This window comes from Nyctereutes procyonoides, unplaced genomic scaffold, assembly GCF_905146905.1.
Source record: "Nyctereutes procyonoides isolate TBG_1078 unplaced genomic scaffold, NYPRO_anot_genome, whole genome shotgun sequence".
Taxonomy (NCBI): Eukaryota; Metazoa; Chordata; class Mammalia; order Carnivora; family Canidae; genus Nyctereutes; species Nyctereutes procyonoides.
Window position 1 is genome coordinate 54,212,364 of NW_026575146.1, and position 24,716 is coordinate 54,237,079.

The 24,716-nt window shown below is 37.3% G+C and overlaps 1 protein-coding gene across 2 annotated transcripts in view; it reads left to right on the forward strand.

Moving 5' to 3' along the window:
- The window catches only part of PTAR1 (protein prenyltransferase alpha subunit repeat containing 1), a 53,177-nt gene extending 28,745 nt beyond the window's left edge, over positions 1–24,432 (forward strand). For both annotated transcript variants that reach the window (XM_055311094.1, XM_055311095.1), the window contains exons 4-7: positions 1,106–1,210; positions 3,027–3,240; positions 13,121–13,425; positions 15,513–24,432. In XM_055311094.1, coding sequence (XP_055167069.1) covers positions 1,106–1,210; positions 3,027–3,240; positions 13,121–13,425; positions 15,513–15,855 — 967 coding nt within the window. In that variant the 3' untranslated portion in view covers positions 15,856–24,432. The remainder of the gene's footprint in view (positions 1–1,105; positions 1,211–3,026; positions 3,241–13,120; positions 13,426–15,512) is intronic.
- The last annotated feature ends 284 nt before the right edge of the window (positions 24,433–24,716 follow it).

Here is a 24,716-nt window from a genome sequence, read left to right on the forward strand (position 1 = left end):
AAAAGCAAAAACTTGGAAGCAACCTAGATGTCTAACCAAAGAGAAAAAGGTCATTAAATCCTAGCACAGACACTCAGTGAAAACTATTTGACCATTTTAAATGTTTTAAAGATGCTTTAAAGATGATATAGAGCCATGTAATTCTTAAGCTATAAAGCAGAATATAAAATTATGTTGAAATGTATATGCATATAAGGAAAGACTGGATTGGGACTCCTGGGTGGCTTAGCAGTTGAGCGTCCAGCTTTGGCTTAGGGCGTGATCCCAGAGTCCCAGGATCGAGTCCCACATTGGGTTTCCTGGGTAGAGCCTGCTTCTCTCTCTGCCTATGTCTCTAACTCTCTCTCTCTCTGTTTTTCATGAATAAATAAAATCTTTTCTTTCTTTTTTTTTTAAAGAAAGACTGGAGGGAAAATTAGAAAATAAAAATAGTAATTTTGTTAGGGTAGTGATTGAATAAATAATTTTTTCCTTACATCTTAACCATACTATGTACGTTGTTCTGTTTGTATTTTTTGGTAATGAGCCATCTCGAGTCCAGTTTAGGAAGCTAGATCTATTCTTTTTTTTTTTTTTTTTTTTAGAATTTTTTTTTTTAAGCTTTTATTTATTTATGATAGTCACACAGATAGAGAGAGACAGAGACACAGGCAGAGGGAGAAGCAGGCTCCATGCACCGGGAGCCCGACGTGGGATTCGATCCCCGGTCTCCAGGATCGTGCCCTGGGCCAAAGGCAGGCGCTAAACCGCTGCACCACCCAGGGATCCCAGCTAGAGCTATTCTTGACTAGTACTGCATCTGCCCTACAGATACTGATGTCAGGCCTTGTACATTTTAGAAATAAGACAAGCCAGAAAACCTCTTTGCCCTCTCTCAAATAGGTAACTAAAGTTCCACGGTTGATTTAAGAGCTTTTGTTTCTGCTTATTAATCCTGTTTTGAGATTACAAGAATATATTCTTCATTACCATGTGTGATATTTATGAAAGTTTCGTGTTTTCTTATTTTTTTTCTTGGAAATTCACTTCCCAATGAGGTTATGTTAATAGCCATGCAGTATGTCTGGATGGAAAGGTAATGGTTCTTCTCATTTTTCTTTTACAGAAAAGAGCTGATCCTCTCTGGCACTTTAAATCCAATTAAGGACTTATATCTGGGAAAACTGGCCTTAACTAAATTTCCAAAGAGTCCAGAAACGTGGATTCACAGGTGTGGTTAATTTACACTATAGGATTCTCAGGATTCAGAATGGCTGGAAAAACCACAAACAGGGTCACATATTGGTTCAGAGTATGAATTCTAAAGTCAAGGTACCTACATTTAACTCCAGATGCCATCATTTGCTCCCTATGTGAGCTTCAGAAATTATTTAAGCCCTTTAAGCCTCAGTTTTTTCATTTGTAAAATGGGAATAATAAATACACCTATTTCAGAGTTAATGGTCAGCTTTACATGAAATAATGTATGTTAACACTAACAGTGCCTGGCACATACTACTCAGTAAATTTTAGCTATTATTTATTATGAACTATCTGAGTAGTCATAGAAATGGCATTTAGATAGTCAGCTATAAATGAGCAACTCAGGTTTTTATAATTCATTTGGGTGTGTTTCTGGTACAGATGATCATGGTGATGGTTGTGGTTATTAAAATTAACAAAATAAGGAAGATAAGGGCAGCTGAGGTGAATGGTGTATAGGCTGCACTGAAGTTGCTAAGACTGTAAATGCAGAGACTATTTTTAGGTTTAAAGGCCTGAGTCCCAAAATGCACATGAAAGTTCTCTTCACCATCCTGGTGCTCTGGGGTGTCTTCCTCTTGGACTCCATGGGACTACTCAGTTTTGACTAAAATGAAATGGTGTGGACTGGTTTCTTGGGGTCGGGAAATTCTCTAAAGTCTGTTTGAGTTTACTAAACCACTTAAAACTTTTCTTAAATCCTGAGCATTTTCAGGATCTTCAACAGTTCAAGGTATCTTCGCTGTAATCTTGCCTTTGGCTAGTATTGCAAATCAGCTCCTTCCACACTGGTTGTTTTCTCTTAGTAGGAATTGGGGTGGCACTTCAGAGAGGCCTGTGGATGTGTGTGTGGAGATTTGGAAAGGAGTGGTGGTGGTGGGGATAGTATTGAATATGCATTCACCAATTTATAGCCTTGTCAAATATTTTACAAAGCAAGCTTTGTTGTTAATGAAAAAAACGTCTATTTGAAAATGATAAAATGAATTTTCTTACTCAATTTCTAGTAACCTTAGGGTTGGAAATTTTTAGTCTAAAAGAATGCTTCTTATGAGAAAATATTTGTAAAGACTAAAGACATTAGTGGTTAGAGATGCTTTTTTAGTGCTCTTCATTTAAATGTCCGCTAATGAAAATCTTAAATAGACAAGGGGAAAATCTGTGGATAAATATATTTTAAAACCTCCTTGATGGTTTAACTAATGATATTGTATTTGTGTCCTTCCAGATTCTATGCTATAACATAGAAATTCAGCTTAATGAAAACAGTCATAATGCAGCTTCTTGTCTGCAAACAAATACACAGAGGGTGAGGCCTGCACATGTAATTGAAGATGTGAGAACCATGATTCCTCTTCTGGGACCAGGCATTAATTAATATACCCTCCACTACCACCACCACAACCTCCCCTACACACACACACACACACACACACACACACACACACACACACACACCTTGTCTTTGTATTTTCTGACCAAATGGAGTTTTTGAGTTGTCATATTGGAACTGAGGCATTCTCTTTCTGACACATTTTAATGTTTTAGAAAAGTTTCTCTCTCCTCTTTGTGCTTTCTTCCCCCTCCTCCCCATCCATGGTGCTGAAGTTAATTACATCTTTAAGAACAAAACAGCAGAATAATCCTATTCCCCCTAAAATTGGGCCCATGGACCGGGATTATTTTGCATTTTATGAATGGAGATTAAGACCAAAGAAAACTAATTGTTTTCCTCTCTGCTTTATGTTCTTTCCTCTTTCTTATTCCCACGGGTACCTTAACAGGCGATGGGTGCTACAGCAGCTAATTCAGGAAACCTCTTTGCCTTCCTTTATGATGAAAGGAAACTTGGGGACAATTCCTGCAGAAAGGACACAGAGACTAATACGAGAAGAGCTGGAGGTCTGTGGTGAAGCGGCAGGGAGATACCCAAGCAACTATAATGCCTGGTCCCATCGCATCTGGGTTCTACAGCACCTGGCCAAGCTAGATGTCAAGGTAAGGCCACTTTTCATCTCCCTAGGCAACTCCCTGTCTGCCCTTTCAGTCTTCTGGTAGGAGCTCTTCCTCAGAGGAGCTTTTAAGGAGGAAAGCAGAAGAATTAATGGCCTAGCAGCCTGGGGAGGGTCTAGCAGCTGATACCTTCAAGGGAACCCTGGCAATTAAAAGAAAGTGTGCATTCCCCACCAGCACAGTTTCCGGCGCTGTTGAGGTTAGGACATTGGTAGAGAACAAAAGCAAGTTTAAGCAGTAAGAAGACTGAGCATAATTCATTTTGCCCTGAAAAGGAAGGGATTATTAGGTCTTACACAATTGGAGATGTTCTTTCTTGGTGGTCTCTTATGTGACCTAATGTACTGAATCAGCTGGCTGCCTTCTCACCCTCTCCTCTCCTGGGGAAGGAAGAGAAGAGCTCACCTGGTGTTCCCAAACCTCCCTGCATCTGTAAATTACCCTAGGATTTCTGAGTCCCACTCCAGGCCTACTAAATCCAGGAGAGGGTAGGATTCAAGATCAGTACTTCTCATGGGGCTCAGAGGGTTATCTGGATTCAGAGCCATTTTGGAGGCTGTTATAGCCTAGTCCCTTTAGTTCAGAAATATAGAGACTGAAGTTTCTAGAGAATTTTAATGGCTTAGACTTAGCCACGTTTGCATCACTTATGCATCAGTATAAGAACCAGGTATCCTTTTGCTCCTTCTTATACTATAGCTCCTCTGTGTTTTTCTTCACCTCTTATGTTTCGGTGCTAGTAGGAATGTATGGTATCCCTCTGAAAGCCACTCCAGCTTCAGACAAATTAAAGGGGCCAAAATACCTCAAGTGGTACTTTCAGATTAATTAGTAGGGAAGCATTTTCTTAGTTTTGCTCCCCAGCCCCTTCTTCCAGGCCCCTTTCTAGGCTCTCTCCCGTCCTCTGTGTCCTAGCCAGAGATTCCTCCAGGATAAAGAGGAGTTTTCATTTCTAGGGAATTTGAAGCCAATTGTCCTGGAAAAGTAGCCTTCCTTTCCAGTTTACATTAGCTTTATGTTTCAGGAGGGGAGGCCCCTGGAAAGAGCAAAGACAATCCTACTGACCTGGCTTCAGAGTTTGGCCCTACTAGCTTTATGTGGAAAGAAAGGTTTTAAATGTTTCATCTGGGAACTACCAGTTCTGCCTGCCGCAGTGGATTCTCGTGCGAATGATTTGAGCTTATGTATGTGAAGTCCTGGGCACCTAATAGAAGCTCACTGAATTTTCATTCCTTTCTCTGTTCCTCCTAGATAGGAGATTTAGGTGAAACTGGCTCCTAGTTTGCTAGATCAACTGAGAATAATTTATTCATGAAGAAGTACCAAAACTCTTTGATTCCCAGACTCTGCCCTATATTCTGGGTGTGGCACAATGATAAAGAGATTGCTCTCAACAAATTGAAAATCTAGTTCAGGAAACAGATTACTAACACTTTCAAAGCAGTTTGTTGCTTGCAGGAGCTGAGGGAAGCACACAGAAATGGCTTTTCATCGAGGCTGGACTCAATGGAAGGCTTTGAGGAAGGTTGTTATATTGTGTGGAGTCCAGAAGAACAAGTACAAGTCATCTGGTGGGATGTGGGAGATAGGGAGTCCCTGTGGAGTTTGGTCATCTCAGCTCCACAACTTGATAGTGTGTAGGGGATAGGGAGGGGCATGAGGAGCGTTGAGGACAAAGAGAAAGGCAGAGTCCAGGTGGTCTGAGAGGTCTTCAGAAACTTGCAGCTTTGATGTGGACTTTTAAAAGTGGCATTCCCATAAAATCAGGAACACAGGGCCATGGTGAAATTCTTAGTTTCTTGAGACTATTCGATGTTGAAGATGACAATTCATTAGTGGTGTGTTGACTCAGCTGCCTGGGTCTACTCCTAGGCTTACATAGTGATGTTGTTCACCTGCTATGCTCTGCCCTTGGTTGAACGCCATGCACTTCTTGTCCCCATTGCTATTGCAGCTCTCTCAGTGAAGAGTACTGAAATTGCAAAATCCCCTTTCTGTTCTTAGAAGCCCCTGGGCCCAGTTAGGAGATCGTGCCCTACTACGCTTTGTCTATTAGAGAAAGTAATCGCAGAAGTATCACTGGTCTAAAGCAGAGGGAGAGGGACAAGCAGACTCCCCACTAAGCAGGGAGCCTGACCCGGGGCTCGATCCCAGGACCCCGAGATCATGACCTGAGCCAAAGGCAGACACTCAACTCGCTGAGCCACCCAGGTGCCCCAAAAGTTATTTTTTTAAAGTCCTGGTATCCAGCATGGATAAGGGAAGGAAAACCAGCATTGTAGAAATTGGTGTAATCTTACTGAAGGGCAACATGGCAGCACTTCTCAGGTTTCACCCAGAAAAGGTGTGTTTGTTGTGATCTAGCTGTACTGCCTAGAGGAATTCATCCTAAAGAAAAGCCAGGGGATATACAGTACAATGGTGTAGTAATTGAAGGCTCCACTCACTGGTCAGACATACCTAATGTGAATTCTGACTGTACTACCAGTTTGGTTTGTGGCCTTGGAGAAGTTTCTTAGTCTCACTAACCTTCAGTCCTCATGTGTAAAATGGGGATGGTGATAATTCTTACCTCGGTGAGTGATATGAATTAAATGGGAAAATCCACGTAAAGTGGCTATCATAAAGTGGCTATCTCAAGTGCTCATACTAAGTATTCAATAAACACAGCTATTAAACATAAAAGTTTGATACGTAAAAATACTGTTTACAATAGTGGAAAACTAGAACCCCCCCCCCCCACATAATAACAGATGAGTTACATTGCAGTTCATCATGAATTTGAGTATTTTGTTGCTACTAAAAATTATATTTTGGAAGATAATTTAAAGAAAAATGTTCACTATAGGATAAGGATCTATAAAACTAACTGTGATATGGTCCTAATATAATTTTTAAATATATTATTAGCTCTAAATGAGATTTTAAAGTTTTTGGAACAGTGCTTGGCATATTTTAACTACTCAACATATATATAAACACACAGTGCTGTTACAGATATATTGGCTAGTATTTTCCATAATGAACATGTATGCGTTTACAAGTCAGAAAAAAAAAAAACAAGACTGTGAACAGTGCTAAAGGATGGAATTAATGAAATTTTCATTTTTTGTTTTGTTTTCTCTGATGATTGTGTCTTTTAAGTAGACATTTAAGTAAATTTTAGAGTAGTCTCATTGGGGAGGGTCGAGGTGAGGATAGATTCACAGTTGAACAGAGTTTATTACTACTAGCCAATTAAAAGTTGATATGGCATATCACCTGAGAAAGCACATAGGGTCATTTTCGCAAAAAAAAAAAAAAAAAAAAAAAAAAGACATACAGATGGCCAATAAAGACATGAAAAGATGTTCAACTTCAGGGAAATGCAAATCAGTGAGATAGCATTTCATACCAAGTAGGATGGCTGAAATGAAAAACAAGTTAAAAGTGCTGACAAGGATGTAGTGAAATTGGAGCGCTTATACGTGGCTGGTAGAAATGTGAAATTGTGCAGGCACTGTGGAAAACAGTTTGACATTTCCTCAAAATTTTAAACGTAGAATTACCACATGTGACCCTATAGTTCCACACTTAAGCACATATATAAACTTCCAAAGAATGGAAAACTTGTTACAGCAAGTTTTTTTTTTTTTTTTTTTGTATATATTTTTTTGGAGTTCAATTTGCCAATATAAAGCATAACACTCAGGGCTCATCCCATCAAGTGCCCCCCTCAGTGCCCGTCACCCAGTCACCCCAACCCCCTGCCCACCTCCCATTCCGCCACCCCTTGTTCCTTTCCCAGAGTTAGGTGTCTCTCATGTTCCATCACCCTCACTGATATTTCCCACTCATTTTCTCTCCTTTCCCCTTTAATCGCTTTCACTATTTTTTATATTCCCCGAATGAATGAAACCATATAATGTTTGTCTTTCTCTGATTGAACGCAGCATAATACCCTCCAGTTCCATCCATGTCGAAGCAAATGGTGGGTATTTGTCGTTTCTAATGGCTGAGCAATATTCCATTTTATACATATACCACATCTTCTTTATCCATTCATCTTTCGATGGACACCGAGGCTCCTTCCATAGTTTGGCTATTGTGGACATTGCTGCTGTAAACATTGGGGTGCAGGTGTCTTGGTTTTTCACTGCATCTGTATCTCTGGGGTAAATTCCCAGTAGTGCAATTGCTGGTTGTAGGGCAGTTCTATTTTTAACTCTTTTAGGAGCCCCCGCACAGTTTTCCAGAGTGGCTGTACAGTTCACATTCCCACCAACAGTGCAAGAGGGTACCCCTTTCTCCACATCCTCTCCAACATTTGTTGTTTCCTGTCTTGTTAACTTTCACCATTGTCACAGGTGTGGGGTGGTATCTCATTGTGGTTTTGATTTGTATTTCCCTGATGGCAAGTGATGCAGAGCATTTTCTCATATGCTTGTTGGCCATGTCTATGTCGTCTTTCATGAAATTTCTGCTCATGTCTTTTGCCCATTTCATGATTGGATTGTTTGTTTCTTTGCTATTGAGTTTAAGAAGTTATTTATAGATCTTGGATACTAGCCCTTTATCTGATAGGTCATTTGCAAATATCTTCTCCCATTCTATATTTGTCTTTTAGTTTTGTTTTTTATCTTGATGAAGTCCCAATAGTTCATTTTTGCTTTTGTTTCCCTTGCCTTCATAGATGTACTTGCAAGAAGTTGCTGTGGCCAAGTTCAAAAGGGTGTTGCCTGTGTTCTCCTCTAGGATTTTGATGGATTCTTGTCTCACATTTAGATCTTTCATCCATTTTGAGTTTATCTTTGTGCCTGGTATAAGAGAATGGTCTAGTTTCATTCTTTTGCATGTGGCAGAAGAATTTTCCCAGCACCATTTATTGAAGAGACTGTCCTTTTTCCAGTGGATGGTCTTTCCTGCTTTGTTGAATATTAGTTGCCCATAGAGTTGAGGGCCCATTTCTGGGTTCTCTATTCTGTTCCATTGATCTATGTGTCTGTTTTTGTGCCACTACCACCACACTGTCTTGATGACCACAGCTTTGTAGTACAACCTGAAATCTGGCATTGTGATGCCCCCAGATATGGTTTTCTTTTTTAAAATTCCCCTGGCTATTCGGGGTCTTTTCTGATTCCACACAAATCTTAAAATAATTTGTTCTAAGTCTCTGAAGAAAGTCCATGGTATTTTGATAGGGATTGCATTGAATGTGTAAATTGCCCTGGGTAGCATTGACATTTTCACAATATTAATTCTGCCAATCCATGAGCATGGAATATTTTTCCATCTCTTTGTGTCTTCCTCAATTTCTTTCAGAAGTGTTCTATAGTTTTTAGGGTATAGATCCTTTACCTCTTTGGTTAGGTTTATTCCTAGGTATCTTATGCTTTGGGTGCAATTGTAAATGGGATTGACTCCTTAATTTCTCTTTCTTCAGTCTCATTGTTAGTGTATAGAAATGCCATTGATTTCTGGGCATTGATTTTGTATCCTGCCACGCTACCAAATTGCTGTATGAGTTCTAGCAATCTTGGGGTGGAGGCTTTTGGGTTTTCTATGTAGAGTATCATGTCATCGGCGAAGAGGGAGAGTTTGACTTCTTCTTTGCCAATTTGAATGCCTTTAATGTCTTTTTGTTGCCTGATTGCTGAGCCTAGGACTTCTAGTACAGTGTTGAGAGATGGTGAGACTGGACCTCCTTGTCGTGTTCCTGATCTTAGGGGAAAGGCTCCCAGTGTTTCCCCATCGAGAATGATATTTGCTGTGGGCTTTTCGTAGATGGCTTTTAAGATGCTGAGAATGTTCCCTCTATCCCTACACTCTGAAGAGTTTTTGATCAGGAATGTATTTTGTCAAATCCTTTCTCTGCATCTATTGAGAGGATCATATGGTTCTTGTTTTTTTCTCTTGTTGATATGATCTATCACGTTGATTGCTTTCTGAGCCTTGCATCCCAGGGATAAATCCCACTTGGTCATGGTGAATAATCTTAATGTACTGTTGGATCCTATTGGCTAGTATCTTGTTGAGAATTTTTGCATCTGTGTTCATCAGGGAGATTGGTCTATAATTCTCGTTTTTGGTGGGGTCTTTGTCTGGTTTTGGAATTAAGGTGATGCTGACCTCATAGAATGAGTTTGGAAGTATTCCATCCCTTTCTATCTTCTCGAACAGCTTTAGTAGAGTAGGTATTGTTTCATCTTTAAATGTTTGATAGAATTCGCCTGGGAAGCCATTTGGCCCTGGACTTTTGTGTCTTGGGAGGTTTTTGATGACTGCTTCAATTTCCTCCCTGGTTATTGGCTACAGCAATGTTTACAGCAATATATTTTATAATAGCCAAAAAAAAAAAAAATCCTCAAACATCCAATTTCCCAAGAGTAGATAAATACAATGTGGTATATCCATACAATGGAATACTATTTGGCCATAAAAGAGGAATGAACGGGGGAATCCTTGAGTGGCTCAGTGGTTCAGCGTCTGCCTTTGGCCCAACGCGTGATCCTGGGGTCCAAGGATCGAGTCCCACGTCGGGCTCCCATCATGGAGCCTGCTTCTCCTTCTGCGTCTCTTTCTCTGTCTGTCATGAATAAATAAATAAAATCTTTTTTTTAAAAAAAAAAAGAGGAATGAAGTCCTGATACAAGGATGAACCTTGAAAACATGCTGATGGAAAGAAGTCCACATATCCTATAATTCCATTTATATGACATTCAGAATAGGCAGAGTGGATTAGTGGGTGCCAGAGGCTGGCAGGGATGGAGATTTAGGGGACTCCTAATAGGAATAAGAGTTGTTTCATCTGAAATTAGACAGTAGTGATGGCTACATAAGTCTGTGAATATACTAAAAACCACCAGTTTATTTTTTTTTCTAAAGTATATTAGAATAAATTTTAAGAGTAGCTAAAAGATTGTTGGAAAAAAATTAAAATGAGGAATATTATATGCCAGTATATATATCTAAATGTTTATAAAAAAAATAAATAAATGTTTATAAAGACAGTCATCTGTGGTACTGGCTCAAAAATAAAAACAGTAATGGAAAATCTGAAGCCCAGAAGCAAATCCCCAATACATAATGTGTACAGATTTCATTGATGATAAATACGGCATTTCCCATAATTGGAGAAAGGATTCTTTGTTCAATTTGTGATGCTGATAAGATTGAGTAACCTTTTAGAAAATAATTGTTAGGTTTTAATCTTCTATATCAAACTGAACTCTAAATGGAATAGAAACATACCTGAAGAGAAAAACGGAATTTAAAAATTAATTGTAGTAATATATTGAGAAAAATATTTGCAACATAGGGGCTTAATATCTTTATAAAGATCTCTTACAGATCCATAAGAGAAATTAATGACTATCACAAATAGTAAATTAGGCAGTTATAAAAGAAGAGCACTAGGCAAAATAGGCATTTGTATAAGAAGAAACAGGAAAAATAAGAGAATAAGAAAAGTTATTTAGCTTTAATGATAAAAAATGCAAATTACAATGACATGATTTTCCATTTATTAAATTAGTGAAGATTAAGGTACTAAGAAATTTAGAAAATGTTGAACATGTTCTTCCAGTAGGAATATAAATTATACAGCCCTTCTGAAGGGCTCTTTGACAATATGCATCAAGAACTTTACAAAATATTTTTCAGCATTCCAGTTAATAAACTTTTAGAAATTTTTCCTAAATAAATAAGCTGTGCACATTGACTTTACATATGTGCATTCATGAGTGTTACTTATACAAGAGTAGAAACCAAATGAATGAATGGTTAAAGAGTGAGAATCTTTGGGATGAAATATACAAAAGTTTAAAGTTATAGAGTAATATTTAATGATATGGGTACGTGCACATAATTTAAGTGAATAAAATGAGTATAAAAGAGCATCCCAAATTTGTGTTACAAGTAAACTGCACACATGCATGCATAGAAAAAAGCTGAAAGATTGGCAATTGGCCAAAATGTTAAGAGTAGTTCTCTCTGGCCTTTGGATAATGGGTGATTCTTTTTGCTTTTCGGTATTCTGTATTTTGGGAATTTTCTCAAATGATCATTTTATATTCTTTTCATAATCAAAATAACTGATTTTTTTAATTTATAGGAAGGATGACACGTACAGACAGGAATGAGCATTTTCAGTAGTGTTTAATTTTAACCTGTTATCCTTCTGTGGATAGCCCTGCTTCTGTAGTTTTCTTGTACTTATTCACTTATTTCATTTTTTTACATGGAATGTTAAAAAAGAATGATGGTATATAAGTTATATGTAGGTCATTGATTCTGTCAGTACGTTATATAAGATCACTTTAAAAGTAATTGCAGTCTTTTTTTTTAAAAAAAATCATTGTTTGTATCTCTGTACCTTTTGATTCTAATAAAAAATGCCCTGAATTCCTCTTGAAGTTTCTTTTCTCATTTAGTATGCCTTTTAAATATATCAAAGGGTAAGAATACAATGAATTTTTTCTCCTAAAACGTCTGAGGAAAATTTTTAAAGGAATTTTTTTTTAAAGATTTATTTATTTATTTATTTTTGATAGAGAGAGAGAGAGAGAGAGAGAGGCAGAGACCCAGGAGGAGGGAGAAGGAAGCTCCATGCCGGGAGCCCGACGCGGGACTCGATCCCGAGACTCCAGGATCGTGCCCTGGGCCAAAGGCAGGCGCTAAACCGCTGAGCCACCCAGGGATCCCCAATTTTTATTTTATTTTATTTTATTTTTTTAATTTTTATTTATTTATGATAGTCACAGAGAGAGAGAGAGAGAGGCAGAGACATAGGCAGAGGGAGAAGCAGGCTCCATGCACCAGGAGCCCGACGTGGGATTCGATCCTGGGTCTCCAGGATCGCGCCCTGGGCCAAAGGCAGGCGCTAAACCGCTGCGCCACCCAGGGATCCCCCCAATTTTTAAAGGAATTAAATTGAGGTTGTTGAAAATCTATATATGTGCTAATACATACAGTATATGTATAATACAAAGACAATTCACTGCAGAATTTTGTCTCATCTACTTAAAAATCATTTATCATTGATGTTTTTTTATTTTTATTTTTATTTTTTATTTATTTACGATAGTCCTACAGAGAGAGAGAGAGGCAGAGACACAGGCAGAGGGAGAAGCAGGCTCCATGCACCGGGAGCCTGACGTGGGATTCGATCCCGCGTCTCCAGGATCACGCCCTGGGCCAAAGGCAGGCGCCAAACCGCTGCGCCACCCAGGGATCCCTTATCATTGATGTTGAGTGTGAGATGAATCGTGAAAAATCATGTGCTCTTGAAAATCCCTGTTATTTATGCATCTTTTTTGTACTAAATCCTTAGAATTAGGTAGTGAACAAAACTCTCATGGTCTCTGCCCTCATGGCACTTATAGTGAAGAACAAATAACTACATTGAGTTGAGTGTTTAACAAATAATAAGTTAGGTATTGTTTTTTAAATGTTGAAGTTTACATTAAAGTAACCTCTGAATTTAAATTTATATTTTCTCTTCCACATCAGCATTCTTGTAAATAGACACCCTGATGTTCACCATTATTTTGAAATTTGGTTTTCTGTGTGTGTGCTAATCAGAATGTGATTGATCAAGGTTCAGGGAAAGAATGACAAATAAGTCCTTAAATTCTGTGGTATATATAAATATATATATATAACCTCTTATTATTTTCAGGGAAAGGGGAAACTAGCCTTTACCGGGCTTCCACTAAGTAACAGCACTGTGTTGGACATTGTATACAAAATATTGGTAGGAACAGTGTTACCAGGAGAAAAAAAAAAAAAAAGGAACAAATCAAAGAGAAATCCAAGGTATTAATGAATGGAGAAGGAAATTCTTTGGCAGTTCCTCTTCTCACTTACCCTTTTTTCTTCCTACAAGATTCTTCTTGATGAACTGTCTTCTACTAAACACTGGGCATCCATGCATGTTTCAGACCACAGCGGATTTCACTACCGCCAGTTTTTGTTAAAGTCTTTGATTAGCCAAACTGTGATAGATGGTTCTGTATTGGAGCAAGGCCCTTTGAGAAGTGACCCAGCTCTAGTTCACCCAAAAGATGAAGAAGAAGCAGCTTCAACAGAGGAAGCAAGGATAAATCTTCCCCATCTTCTAGAAGAAGAAGTTGAATTCAGCACTGATCTTATTGATTCCTACCCAGGACATGAAACCCTTTGGTGTCATAGGTAAGAGGAGGGAAAATCCATTTTCTGCATGGAACTCCATGATTTTATGAGAGTTGTAGAAGGTCTTACATCTTAACGACTGCCCGCTCAGGTAAATGTGGTAATCTGATTGTGGAGCTTTGCCAGAGTTCAGAGGAGTTTCTGTATCCTCCTCCTAATGATCTTCAATATGAGGTTGCTCACGCAGATCTTTGCCTAATACTTTGGTTGATGGTATTCAATTTGACTGTCCAGCAGAATAGCCTATGTTACTTCCAAACTGAAAACAAAATTTTCTAGACTTCCTTGTTGGAGATTCTGATATTTATAGTATATCTGGGCTGGAGCACTGCCATCTGGTCTTTATAAAACAATGAAAAGGCTTAACAAGTAAATTTGATGCAGAGTCGACCATTGATCAGACCATCGATTAGACCTTGAGAAAAGTTAAGCTTATTGATGGACTGCAAATTAACTTTCCTTAAGTATAAGCTCTTGACACTTTTTGTTTTTTTTAAAGTGTGCATTTGGGAGCAAGACAGAATTATTAGGAAAGAGTGAAAGAAATTAGCAACCTCATAACCTGAGTTCTGAGTACATTTCACAACAAAGTAAGTGTCCTGTTGGAATTAAGTCCAGGTATGGGAACCCCCTGATTGGTTCTTTTTTGAGGCACCTCCAATCTCTATAAATATGGATTCTACTTCAGATTTTAGGATTCTGTTTGTAAACAAAGGACTTGCCTGTGCCAAGCAGGAGCTAGACATTATAAATGTTTATATATTTTTAAAGTTGTTGAGATTTGTCCCCTTTTGCCAGTCTAGTCTTTCTTGTAGGCTATTTGAGGAGCTATGTTCAGCTGCTATTCTGTGCTACATATACTTAGAAGATGAAGACTATCTCCCCTCTTTGGCACCTTCATAAAAAAATTTCTCTTTCTCGTAAAAATAAGACACTCTTATTCCACATTTTCTAGAGAGAAGATAGATCTTAACTTCCATGTTGTTTTAGTGTTACTGATTTTTGTTGCTATTTTGTATTTAGGTACATCAGTAGCAAGGCTGAGGAATTTTTAAAATTATATTTGTGTTTAAGAGAGACCTAGGTTAACAGAGTAGAAGCTTTGTATAAAGATTAATTGAAGTTTGGGTTGGGGCATGGGGAAAAGCAACAGTTGGGATGACCTATGTATTATTATACAGGCCAGTTTTCTCCTATTGAGTCATTGCCCTTCATACCTTATCTGTCTTTTAAGTTTTATCCTCTATAAAATGAGTAAATTATATGAAAATGATCAGAATTATCTTTCAGGGGCTTAGAGTTGCTAATACAAATAATGAGAAAGAACAGCCTAAAATATATGTAGTTTACCAATTGTGTACAGTAGATGTGCACCCCACAGAGTCAAAATTTTTGGAAATTAGGCACCTCAATCTACATTCTTAACAAATAACTCTAGATGAGTCGAAGGACAGGAAAACTCTCCTTAGAGGAAGGATAAGAGCTATGTCTTTTAAATGCTTTGCTCAGAGCCCAGCACATCCCTACTGCATGTAGATATTTAATGAGACTCTAGTGAGGGTTTTTGGGGGAAAGTTCAGATAATACCTGTCCTTATTAAAGAAAATGCTCGATAGAGGCTATGGACTAAGCCTTTCGTGGAGCTGTTTAATTCCTTTGTTCCTGAGTCACTTCTGGTTTAGGGTATAAGTGAAGTTAATTTTGGTTCTGTTTTGGTTTTTTATAGCAGAAATTGGGCTAAGAACTATTTATAATTTTATATTGTAGCTACAAAAAAATAATTCTAAGTGATTGTCATCATCTCAGTTAATGGTGTTAAAAAACCTTTGGAGTCATATGTAGTGTTCTTTCTCACAAACAGTCCAGTAACCTGAACTCGTAAGACTCTGATCTGAATACGTAGAGACTTCAGCATAATTGTTCCTCCTCCCCACTCCAGGTAACTCTGGTCACCAAGCAGGGGCAGCATCCTGAGTACTTTATGTTTTGAAATTGTCAACTTACTGTTGCTTTCCCTGAAAAGCTTGACTTCCTGATACCATTTTTCTTCTCTGTGTTCTATTCTTCTCCTCCCTCCTCTTTCACAGGCGGCACGTTTTCTACCTTCAGCACCACTTAAGTGGCAGGTTTCCTCATAGCGTGACCCAGCTATCACCTGCAGACGGCCCTGGGGGGACTCTGAGTGACTCACACCTCACTCCAACAGGCACACACGTGTCTCAGGCCATGGAGGTGGATGGGCTGAATGACTGTAGCAAGCAAGGCTATTCCCAGGAAACTAAACGCCTGAAGCGGACCCCAGCTCCAGACTCCCGCGGCCTGGAAATGGAACACAGGTTCATCGATCAAGTATTGTCCACCTGCCGGAATGTAGAACAGGCCAGGTTTGCCAATGCATACAGGAAGTGGCTGGTTACGTTGAGTCAGTGAAAGAGGTGGATTAGTCCTGTGAGGTTCCCCTTTTTAGTGCAATATTGCTTTCCTTTCTTCCTTAGATAGTTGCATGAACTGTTTGCTATTATGTGGTCTTCATCTTTAGGTTAAAAGTCCATAGTAAATCTTTCATTTTATTTATTTTGTTAAGAACTGGCATTCCTTTGAGGATAAAATAACTGTGTAGTTTCTTCCTGCTAAACAGTAAGTCTTAATTTTTTTTCTTATCCTTTATATTTCTATACGTGAAGCTTCTTACTCGGCTCGCCTAACTGGTTCACAAACATGTCTACCCATCTCTATGCAATTGCTGCATATGCTAGTGGTTTTGTTTTTATTTTTTAATTTATGTTGTTGTTCAGCTTTAGGATAATACGAGCTCAAAATTACTCCATCTAATTGAGAATCAAATGGCCAGATAGATGGATTTGTGAAAATATAAATCATTTCTCTTTTTTGACTCAAGTTATTGACCAGTATAACCAAAGTCAGAAGTATTGGAATTTTATAAAAAACCTTCTTCCAATGTGTAATCCATTTTAAAATGGTTATTTTAAAAGAAAAATGAATTTTAAGGGTTTATGCAATTACTGGGAAATTATTTTTGTTACTGGTTTTGATAGATTCTCTTTACCTCAAATTTGGTATAGGCCAAAAACACTCAAGTTAGCCCCTATAAAAATCATTTGTTTTTAAACCTGGAATGCCATTTTTAGTTATTACTATTTTTCTTTTAAATTCACCATGAAAAGTGGGAAAAATATGCATGAAGATGTATCCATAAAAATCTTTCTTTTTAAAAATTTAAGTTCTTGATATATTTAAACTACAGAATTTTTATGAAGTGATTATTAAAAGTTTGCTGGCAAATGCCAGAGGAAAGAATAGCTTTTGAAGGTTAGTTCTTCACCCTTTATTTTAAAAAATAAAACAACTTAAAGACTTTGATATTAAGCTTATCAGGGATGAGGTACCAAAGTAGCCACCTCACAGCTGTATCTTATCTTTTCAATAATAAGGGCTGGGTTTTTCAGGTCTGTGAGGCGGGGTGGGAAGAGGGCCTGGTAATGTTTACTTTCTTAATATATTTTCCCCTTTGTAAGTGGCCTGTGTTTGTTCTTTCCTTTCCATGTACCTTTTCTTTATTTTCCCATCTACCCCATATTTTTTGATACTTTCACTTTTGTATGTTTTTCTTTGTCTTTAGGATGTATATTAATGATATAATCTGTCCTCTTTCCAGTGAATTTCATACCCCATTAAACACACACACACACATACACACACACACACACACACACACACACAAAATATTAATATGAACTGCCCCTCTAAAGGTTCCCCTAATGATGGAAACTGCCTATTGTTCTATGTGCGTGCAGAATGTAATAGTGGCCAAAGTAAGTGACTGCCAGACTTTTCTTGTTTTCCTTTTTACTTGCTGGGTCACCTGTAGGGTGAGGGGACAGACAGACAGAGAAAGGCAGACCTCTCCTATCTTCTATTATGGAAACCTTGAGCTTGAGTTAGGCACACTGCCTTAAGCTTTGGGGAAGAATAAGTTCCTTTTGGGCACCATAATTTTAAGTAGTAAATTGTCAGGTGAGACTCAAGAACACCAGAAAAATTGTTCAGCCCCACTCTTGTAGATAGAAGTTGCTCTTCTCTCTTGGGGCAGAATTAACCTATAATTTTTTAGTTTTCTTAGAATTTAGGTAAGCAAACAATTGCCATTATGAACATAATACCATGACCCTTTGTGTACAAAGCATATTTTGAATCAAATACCTCAAGGTCTACCTAGACCTCTATGGATAAAACCATTAGTTTGTGATTTTCAGCACCTGCAGGGGATGGTGGGGAGGACTACACACAGAGGACATGAGAGAATCAGCCCATTCCACTGAATACATGTTGCCAAATCCTGACCTCACTCAGTATTACCTTTTTCCACACACCATTCTAAGTATCCCAAGTAATAGGGCTGCTTATGCTTTGATGTGAGAGTGTCAGGACGGGAATATAGACAATACCCTGTGAAACATCAGCTCAATTTGATAGTGCTCCACACTTTTTTATAGCCTCCACCTTTGATATTATCTGTCTTCATATGTTTTAAGGCCGTTAATCGCCCCTTTATGAAGCCATCAGTCCTATAAGATATCTTGGTTTCTTGTCTTCCTAATAAAGTTTTGAATAGGGAGTAAAAATACAAATATCTAAAGGATATTTACTGTTTGTGACTTTTGTGTGCTACTTTATTTCTAAAATCTGCATTTTTCAAGTGTTCATTAGCTATAGCGCCATACCATCTCTTTGACTGAATTCATGCAGTGGAAAGGATGTGTCTGTTTTCAGGGACTTGTTAGTCTTTTTTTTTTTTCTATAAATATGTCATTGTTGAAAAAATACGTTAGATTGACACACATTTCATCAAACTTTCATTGTAAGAATAATAGGCCATCATCCCATCCTGTGGATCAAGAATACTACTGACAAACCAAAAGCAATAAGATCTGTAAATACCTCCACCAGTACCTTCCTCCCCCACCCCCTCTTTTTTTAAGTATACCTATTTTGGTAATATGGTGTTCCCACATTATACCGTGTGCCTTGCACATTGTGAGGACTCATTAAATATTTATCAAATTAATACATGATTAACTGAAGAAGGGAAAGATTGATCATGAGTAATGGACAGAATGAGTTATGATTGAGAAATTGATGGATTAGAGCAATGGATTGTGAATAAATGATGTATTCTAGCTTCATGATCCTTCAGGTAAAGTGAACTATTACATATAGAATAAGTTAATTTAGATTTTTTTTTCTTCATTTAACTACCTTGTTTAAGTCCCAGCCAAGAAATGCAGCTCTATAATTATGAATTAACTATACTTTAAATATATATTAAAAATTCATAGAACAAAGCTCATTTGCATAAGAACACTACTTTCTGTTCGGTTATGATATTGGAGGACAGATCTTGCCAATAGAGCCAGATACACTTTGGGGCATTTGAAGAAGTTCTTTGATTTCAAAGACTTGTTGATCTGTATTTGTGACTGGATAGTCATGTTAAGCTTCTCCTTTTCTCCTCCCCAGCTTGAACTGTGGACCTTTTAGGTATTTCTTAAAACTATGTGAGTTTTGTTTTTTTTTTTAAGGATTAGTTACTTATTAACATCCCCTTTTTCTTTTCTAGGTTTTTTTTTTTTTTTTTCTTTTTTCTTTTCTAGTTTTAACATTTTCTTACCTCTTTGAAACTCTGGGCCCAGGCTCTCAGTCATATCCCCTAGTCCTGTGGTACAGTTTTAATTAAAGACTTCATTATTAACAGGATTAAATCTATACAGGTTTTCACTAAAAACCATTTAAATCTTCAGATGAGGGTTTATGTGACACCAGATTTGAAAACAAAAGTTCCTGGACTTGATGTAGCAGCTTTTAGGAAAGCATACATGGTAGACTTTGTGTGATTTCTATATATTCAGGTCATGTCAATTCATGCTTATTATATAAAGAGAACTTTTAATATTGTTGAGAACAAATCAACAGTAATAATTTTCTGTAGCACAAGGTGGTATCTGCCATGGGCTAAATATAATTGAGGAGTACAACTGCCTCTTGCTGTACAACAGTGTAATCTCTATCTTAGTCCCTCTTAATTACACAAGATACTAAAGATTTAGTTATAAAAGGAAGTAATATATATTCCCTTCTTTTTTGGAGAAAGTTTTTGTAAGCTTACAGTTATTTTGTTACTAGAAAATTATATTTTAAAACTTCAAAATGTTTAAAATACTCTAGAAAATCTGAACAGCATTATTTACAACTTTTGTCTTGTGAGTAACTCTCAAATAGAACTGTGCAAACCCTGGTACTTGACTTGCTGCCATCTCCCCATGCCTAGACAATATTCTTAATATGCTCCTATTTAACAGAGATGTACATTGAGGCACAGGAAAGTATAGACAAATTCAGTGGCATGAAGGCAGTGAGCAGGAAAAAAAATCAACCCTGAAAATTCTCCTTGTCACACAGTGTCTTTAAAAAAAAAAAAAAGCTAAACATACTGTGTTAATTTGAGTGCCTTTCTTCCTTCTAGAGGGAGCAAGATTATATTTAATGTTTAAGTAGAAAACAAAGGATGGAAGTTCTATCAAACAGTTGATTGTAACTCATTGTATTGACAATTGCTAGGCCTGGTCCCATGGAGTTTGTATGCTTTCATGAGATACTGATATGAGTAGGTAGGATGCTTTGGTTTGTATTTCTTAATTAGCATTGTTAAGCACCCTATCAAGAAGAATTCGTTCTTTCCCTGTGGCAACTAACTTTTTTGGGTGTCGGAGGCATTATATTTAGAAGAGAACATGTGCATAATTAGAAATCAGTGGGAAGCCTGGGCAGCCCAAAGTCAAGGGAAACAGTGGCGCTGTGCCCTACAAGAAAGGCCATATGATTGTTCTAAATGAATCCTTTGCCTCACTTGAAGGACTTAAAGAATTCCCTCCCAAATTCCATGTTGAAGGAAAAGAAGTAAATACGGAGATGAAATTTAAAATGTGGCATTTTATATATATGAGTATGGAGAAGGGAGGGACCTAAGGTCCTTATTTCAAGAAAGCAAATAACTTGTCATTGTAATTTCATAAAACTATAAGCTAAAGATTCCAAAGTGCTTTCCAGAGGACTATTGAATAGTATATTCCTAAATGGCAGCAATATGTCATAGTTCATAGTGGAGACAGAAAACCATTATGTCAGTTGTAGATCTAGGGGGTATGTATGTGTGTGTGTGTGTGTTGCAGGGGGTGCCTCTGGCTCTCATCTTGGGACATCATATTCTGGTTAGGCCATGTTAACACTGTAAAACCAAACTCTTCGCTAAAAAACAAATAAAGAGCAGTAGCTTAGTCTGCAGATGAAACTTTATGCTTCCAAGAATATTAGCTCTCTAGAGGTTGTGCTTTTTTGGACAATACTCTGGTCCACAAAGCTAACCCTGGCATTTCTTTTATTAATCTGTTATTCCTCAGGGTGTAGAAGATTTAGTGAATTTAGGACAAAATTTTATATGCAGTGGCAAAAAAAGAAAAGGCAAAAATATGCTAAATATATTACTAGCTCTTAAAATTTTAGTATAGACAGTATTTTTGATAAACCGCTACCAGTGCAGTAGCTCATAGATGCCCTGTGACTGCCTCATCGCTCATCTCGCTGCTTCAGTCCCCATGGCCCTATTATGAATGTTCTCTTATAAACAGGTCTTCTGTGGAAACAATTTCTGGAATATATTGTTTCCCACGTTTGGCAGAGGTGGCGTTTTAGCTGACATCAGTTTGTTTGTGGAAATCCTGTTCAGAAAATGATTACTATTGGTGCTCAGACTGACAGCTGTTTCGCTTCTTAAAACTTGAGTTCCCCTGAAAGAGACCCTGTATGTGTTCAGCACACTGCATAATGCCTTGTACCTTGTAGGGATCCCACGGGTCAGAATTGTTCACGGCTAGGGAGTTAAAACTAGCTTACCACTATCTCATCACCATTGCCCACATTCTTAGCTTCAGGAGAAACACGGTATTGTGCTTAAGATATACAATTTGATTCAAATATGCCAGGCAAGAGATACAACTGCACACCTCAAGTGAAATTCAGATACTCTTAAGACATGTGTGTGCATATTCATATATCTATATGTATATACATCTAAATGAGATTTGGAACTTGAATTTATATAGTGATTTTAGAGAATTTTACTTAAAGGGTTTTTATTTTCGTATATGCTTAAAGTGCTCCTATTTCAAGACCGTTTTCTTTATTAAATCAGCCCCCTTGAGCAAAGTTGGAAACCTAATGCTAGTGCCATTTGCCCAAATTAACCAGATGTTTGTGTAAACTATTTACTTTGTCTTTGGATGCTTATGAACCATGACATTCTGACTTTTCTTCCATACCTTTAGGGAATCAGCCTTAATTTCCTGTATGGCTATCACTTTCCTCAAAGTACTATGCAGCATACTTCAAATGTTTATCTTTATAAAGTGATTAGTAATAAATCTGAGTTGTTTTCATGTCCTAGGGATGAATAATTCCACACACTCAGATACTGACTCACACAGCATTCTATTAGAAGTGCTCATATAGTACCCTCCCTCACCAGTGTCATCTTGCATTTGAAGCAGGTGTTTTTTCCTTATCAGTTAAAGAATGAGTGTAGACTAGGTACAGTCCTAGTAGGTGCTCAATAAATATTTAGCTGATTATTGATCTGACATCAAACTAACAGTTGTCTTTTCACAGAGGAGTCTATTTTTAGAGTAATATATGTTTGAAACTGAAAAATTCTATCATTTGAATGACGAGGCTCATTTAGGCTGGAGTTTAGTAACATGCAGTAACAATACTATTTGTGTAGAACATTCTCTGAAGATAGGAGATGGGAAAAATTTAAGCAGTATCTTTTTGTGCAAGGCACATTAATAAAGTGAGTAAGTAAATGTCTTAATAGGCTGCTGGACTCGAGAGAGAACTGCTGTAGACTTCTGTGATCAGTTTCTGTGTTGGTAAACCTAGTATCACCTGTCTTAGGTTCTGTTCAGTTCTCCCCAACTCTCGATTGCTTTCCAGTGTCTTAAAAGTAGTTGTGGTAAAATGTGAAGTTATATTAAATAACCTATACTTGTTTTCTCAGAACATCTTTAATATGAGAGAGAAATTTTTATGAATGATAACAGTAGTTTCAGAATCTGTTAATTTGTGGCTTTTAGATCATTTTTGACAGGGCTTGCCCAATGTGAACAGATTTAAATAGTTTAAAAACAAACATTCCAACCTGAGCTGTGAGGAACAGAGGCGAGGTTCTTGATCCCTGACTGTGATACTGATTTCTGACTGTGAAGACCACCGTCAGTATTCTAGTTTGACGTGTGTTGTTCCTTGAAGACGATGAAATGAGTGCTAGATTAACTTGTATTTGAGATGGACAGGATAAAAAATGATGTGGTATAAATATGCCAGATATTTATACACACTACTACAAAAACTAAAAAAAGGAGGAGGGAAGAAAATGATAAAAGGTCAGTGTTTTGGTTTGTTTTTTTATAGCCTCTAAAAAAATATCTTTTTAGATCCAAGTCCCTTGGACACTAAGCAGTTGCTTACTTTATTTAACACTGTGGGACTTTAAGGGTTAGTTTCTCAGATACCATCAATAGTCTGCTATTGAAATTGACCATGTGTGTGAACTTTACATTGCTTGAAGATTTTCAGAAGTGGAGTATTTAAGTTGCAGTTGTAGTTGTTTAAGATTTCCCGTAGGTTGTGGTTAAATGGACAAGTTACATATATGATCTGTGGTGCAAGGTCAGATCCTGGGCATTAAAGATAAGTTTGGCTAACTTGTTTTACTGAAGATACTAATTGTCTTCCCTCTGCACTGCTGTTTTTCTTAAACTCGTTTCTTTCCATGTAACAGTCTGCATTGAAAGTTCTTTTAGCTCTCACAATGTACTAATTCACATTTTTTAAGGATTAAATATTTTATGAATTCTTTTTACATTTAAAATGTATACCTTGGAGAGGGATAAAAATAAATTTTGCGGTAAAGTCTGTGCAGAGGGTGCTATGGTGTTCTGGGAGTGAGTTCTCCAGAGCGCTTAAAGTATGATGCTAAATTTGAAGGCTAATATAATGACTATAGATTATTTGTATTAGCACTGTCCAATAGAAACAAATGGGAGCCATATAGGTAATTCTTAATTTTCTAGCAGGCACATTAAAAAAGAAACCAGTGACATTATTTTAATTAACTCAATATATTAAAAATATCGTTTTAGTATGTAATCAATATACATAATTATGGAGATATTTTGCCCCCCCCCCTTTTTTTTTGCCCTGATGGTAGGTTTTTAAAATTCATTGTGTATTTTGCACTCACAGTGCATGTCAGTTCTGGTGAGCTAGAAGTGCTCAAATAGCCACGTGGCTAAGGGCTGCTATATTGGACAGTGCAGGTTCATAGGGTACAGAGTAGGACTTTATTTTAAATTGGGAGATGGTGTGGTCAGGTAGGCATGAAATTATGGTACTTTAAAAATTACTTTGTATGCTTAGAAAAGTATCTAATAGAATTATCCACATTGTCTTCATTTTAAATTTGCTGTAGAACTAGCTCAATCTGTTCCAACTTGCCAAGCATTATTAAGGAGGAAGAAATTCCATGCCATGTAAAATACCATGATATGCTCATTATAACAACACATTATTAACACATTTTTCAATGTGTTCACTAAATTCTGTCCTGTTTCTTCAAAGTAATAGCTTAAATTGCATGTTAATTGTATATCTGTACTTGTTTTGTTTTTATATTATTATTATTATAATGTCTATTAACAAACAGCCCTAGGATTCTAATATTCCTGTGCATCTGTCTTCCAGTACTTACTGGTACACTTATTAAGTTGTTATAAGTGGCAGAAAAGTAGAATGAACCATTGTTTTTTTTTCCATTATATTGTTTTTATCATGTGATCATGTACCAAGCCAGCTATAAATTATTATATTTCTGTAGACTATGGAAAATAGTGTTTATGTCTTATCTTTACTAAATGTTTGCAATTTCTAAGTAAACTTTTCATCTCCTAAGACAGGTGTAAGATGTGATTTTATTTTTGTTTGTTTTGGTGTTTGAACCACAGCTCCAGTCGGCCAGGAGGTCCTGTTTAATTGCTGTGATGGTGGTAGTGGGGTGGATGTGTGAGCTGTTGTCTCACTGAAACCAACTGATTTGATTACTTACAGTTGTAGAAAGAATTTAAAATGTCATTTGTGTCCAGGACATTTAAAAAATGTCA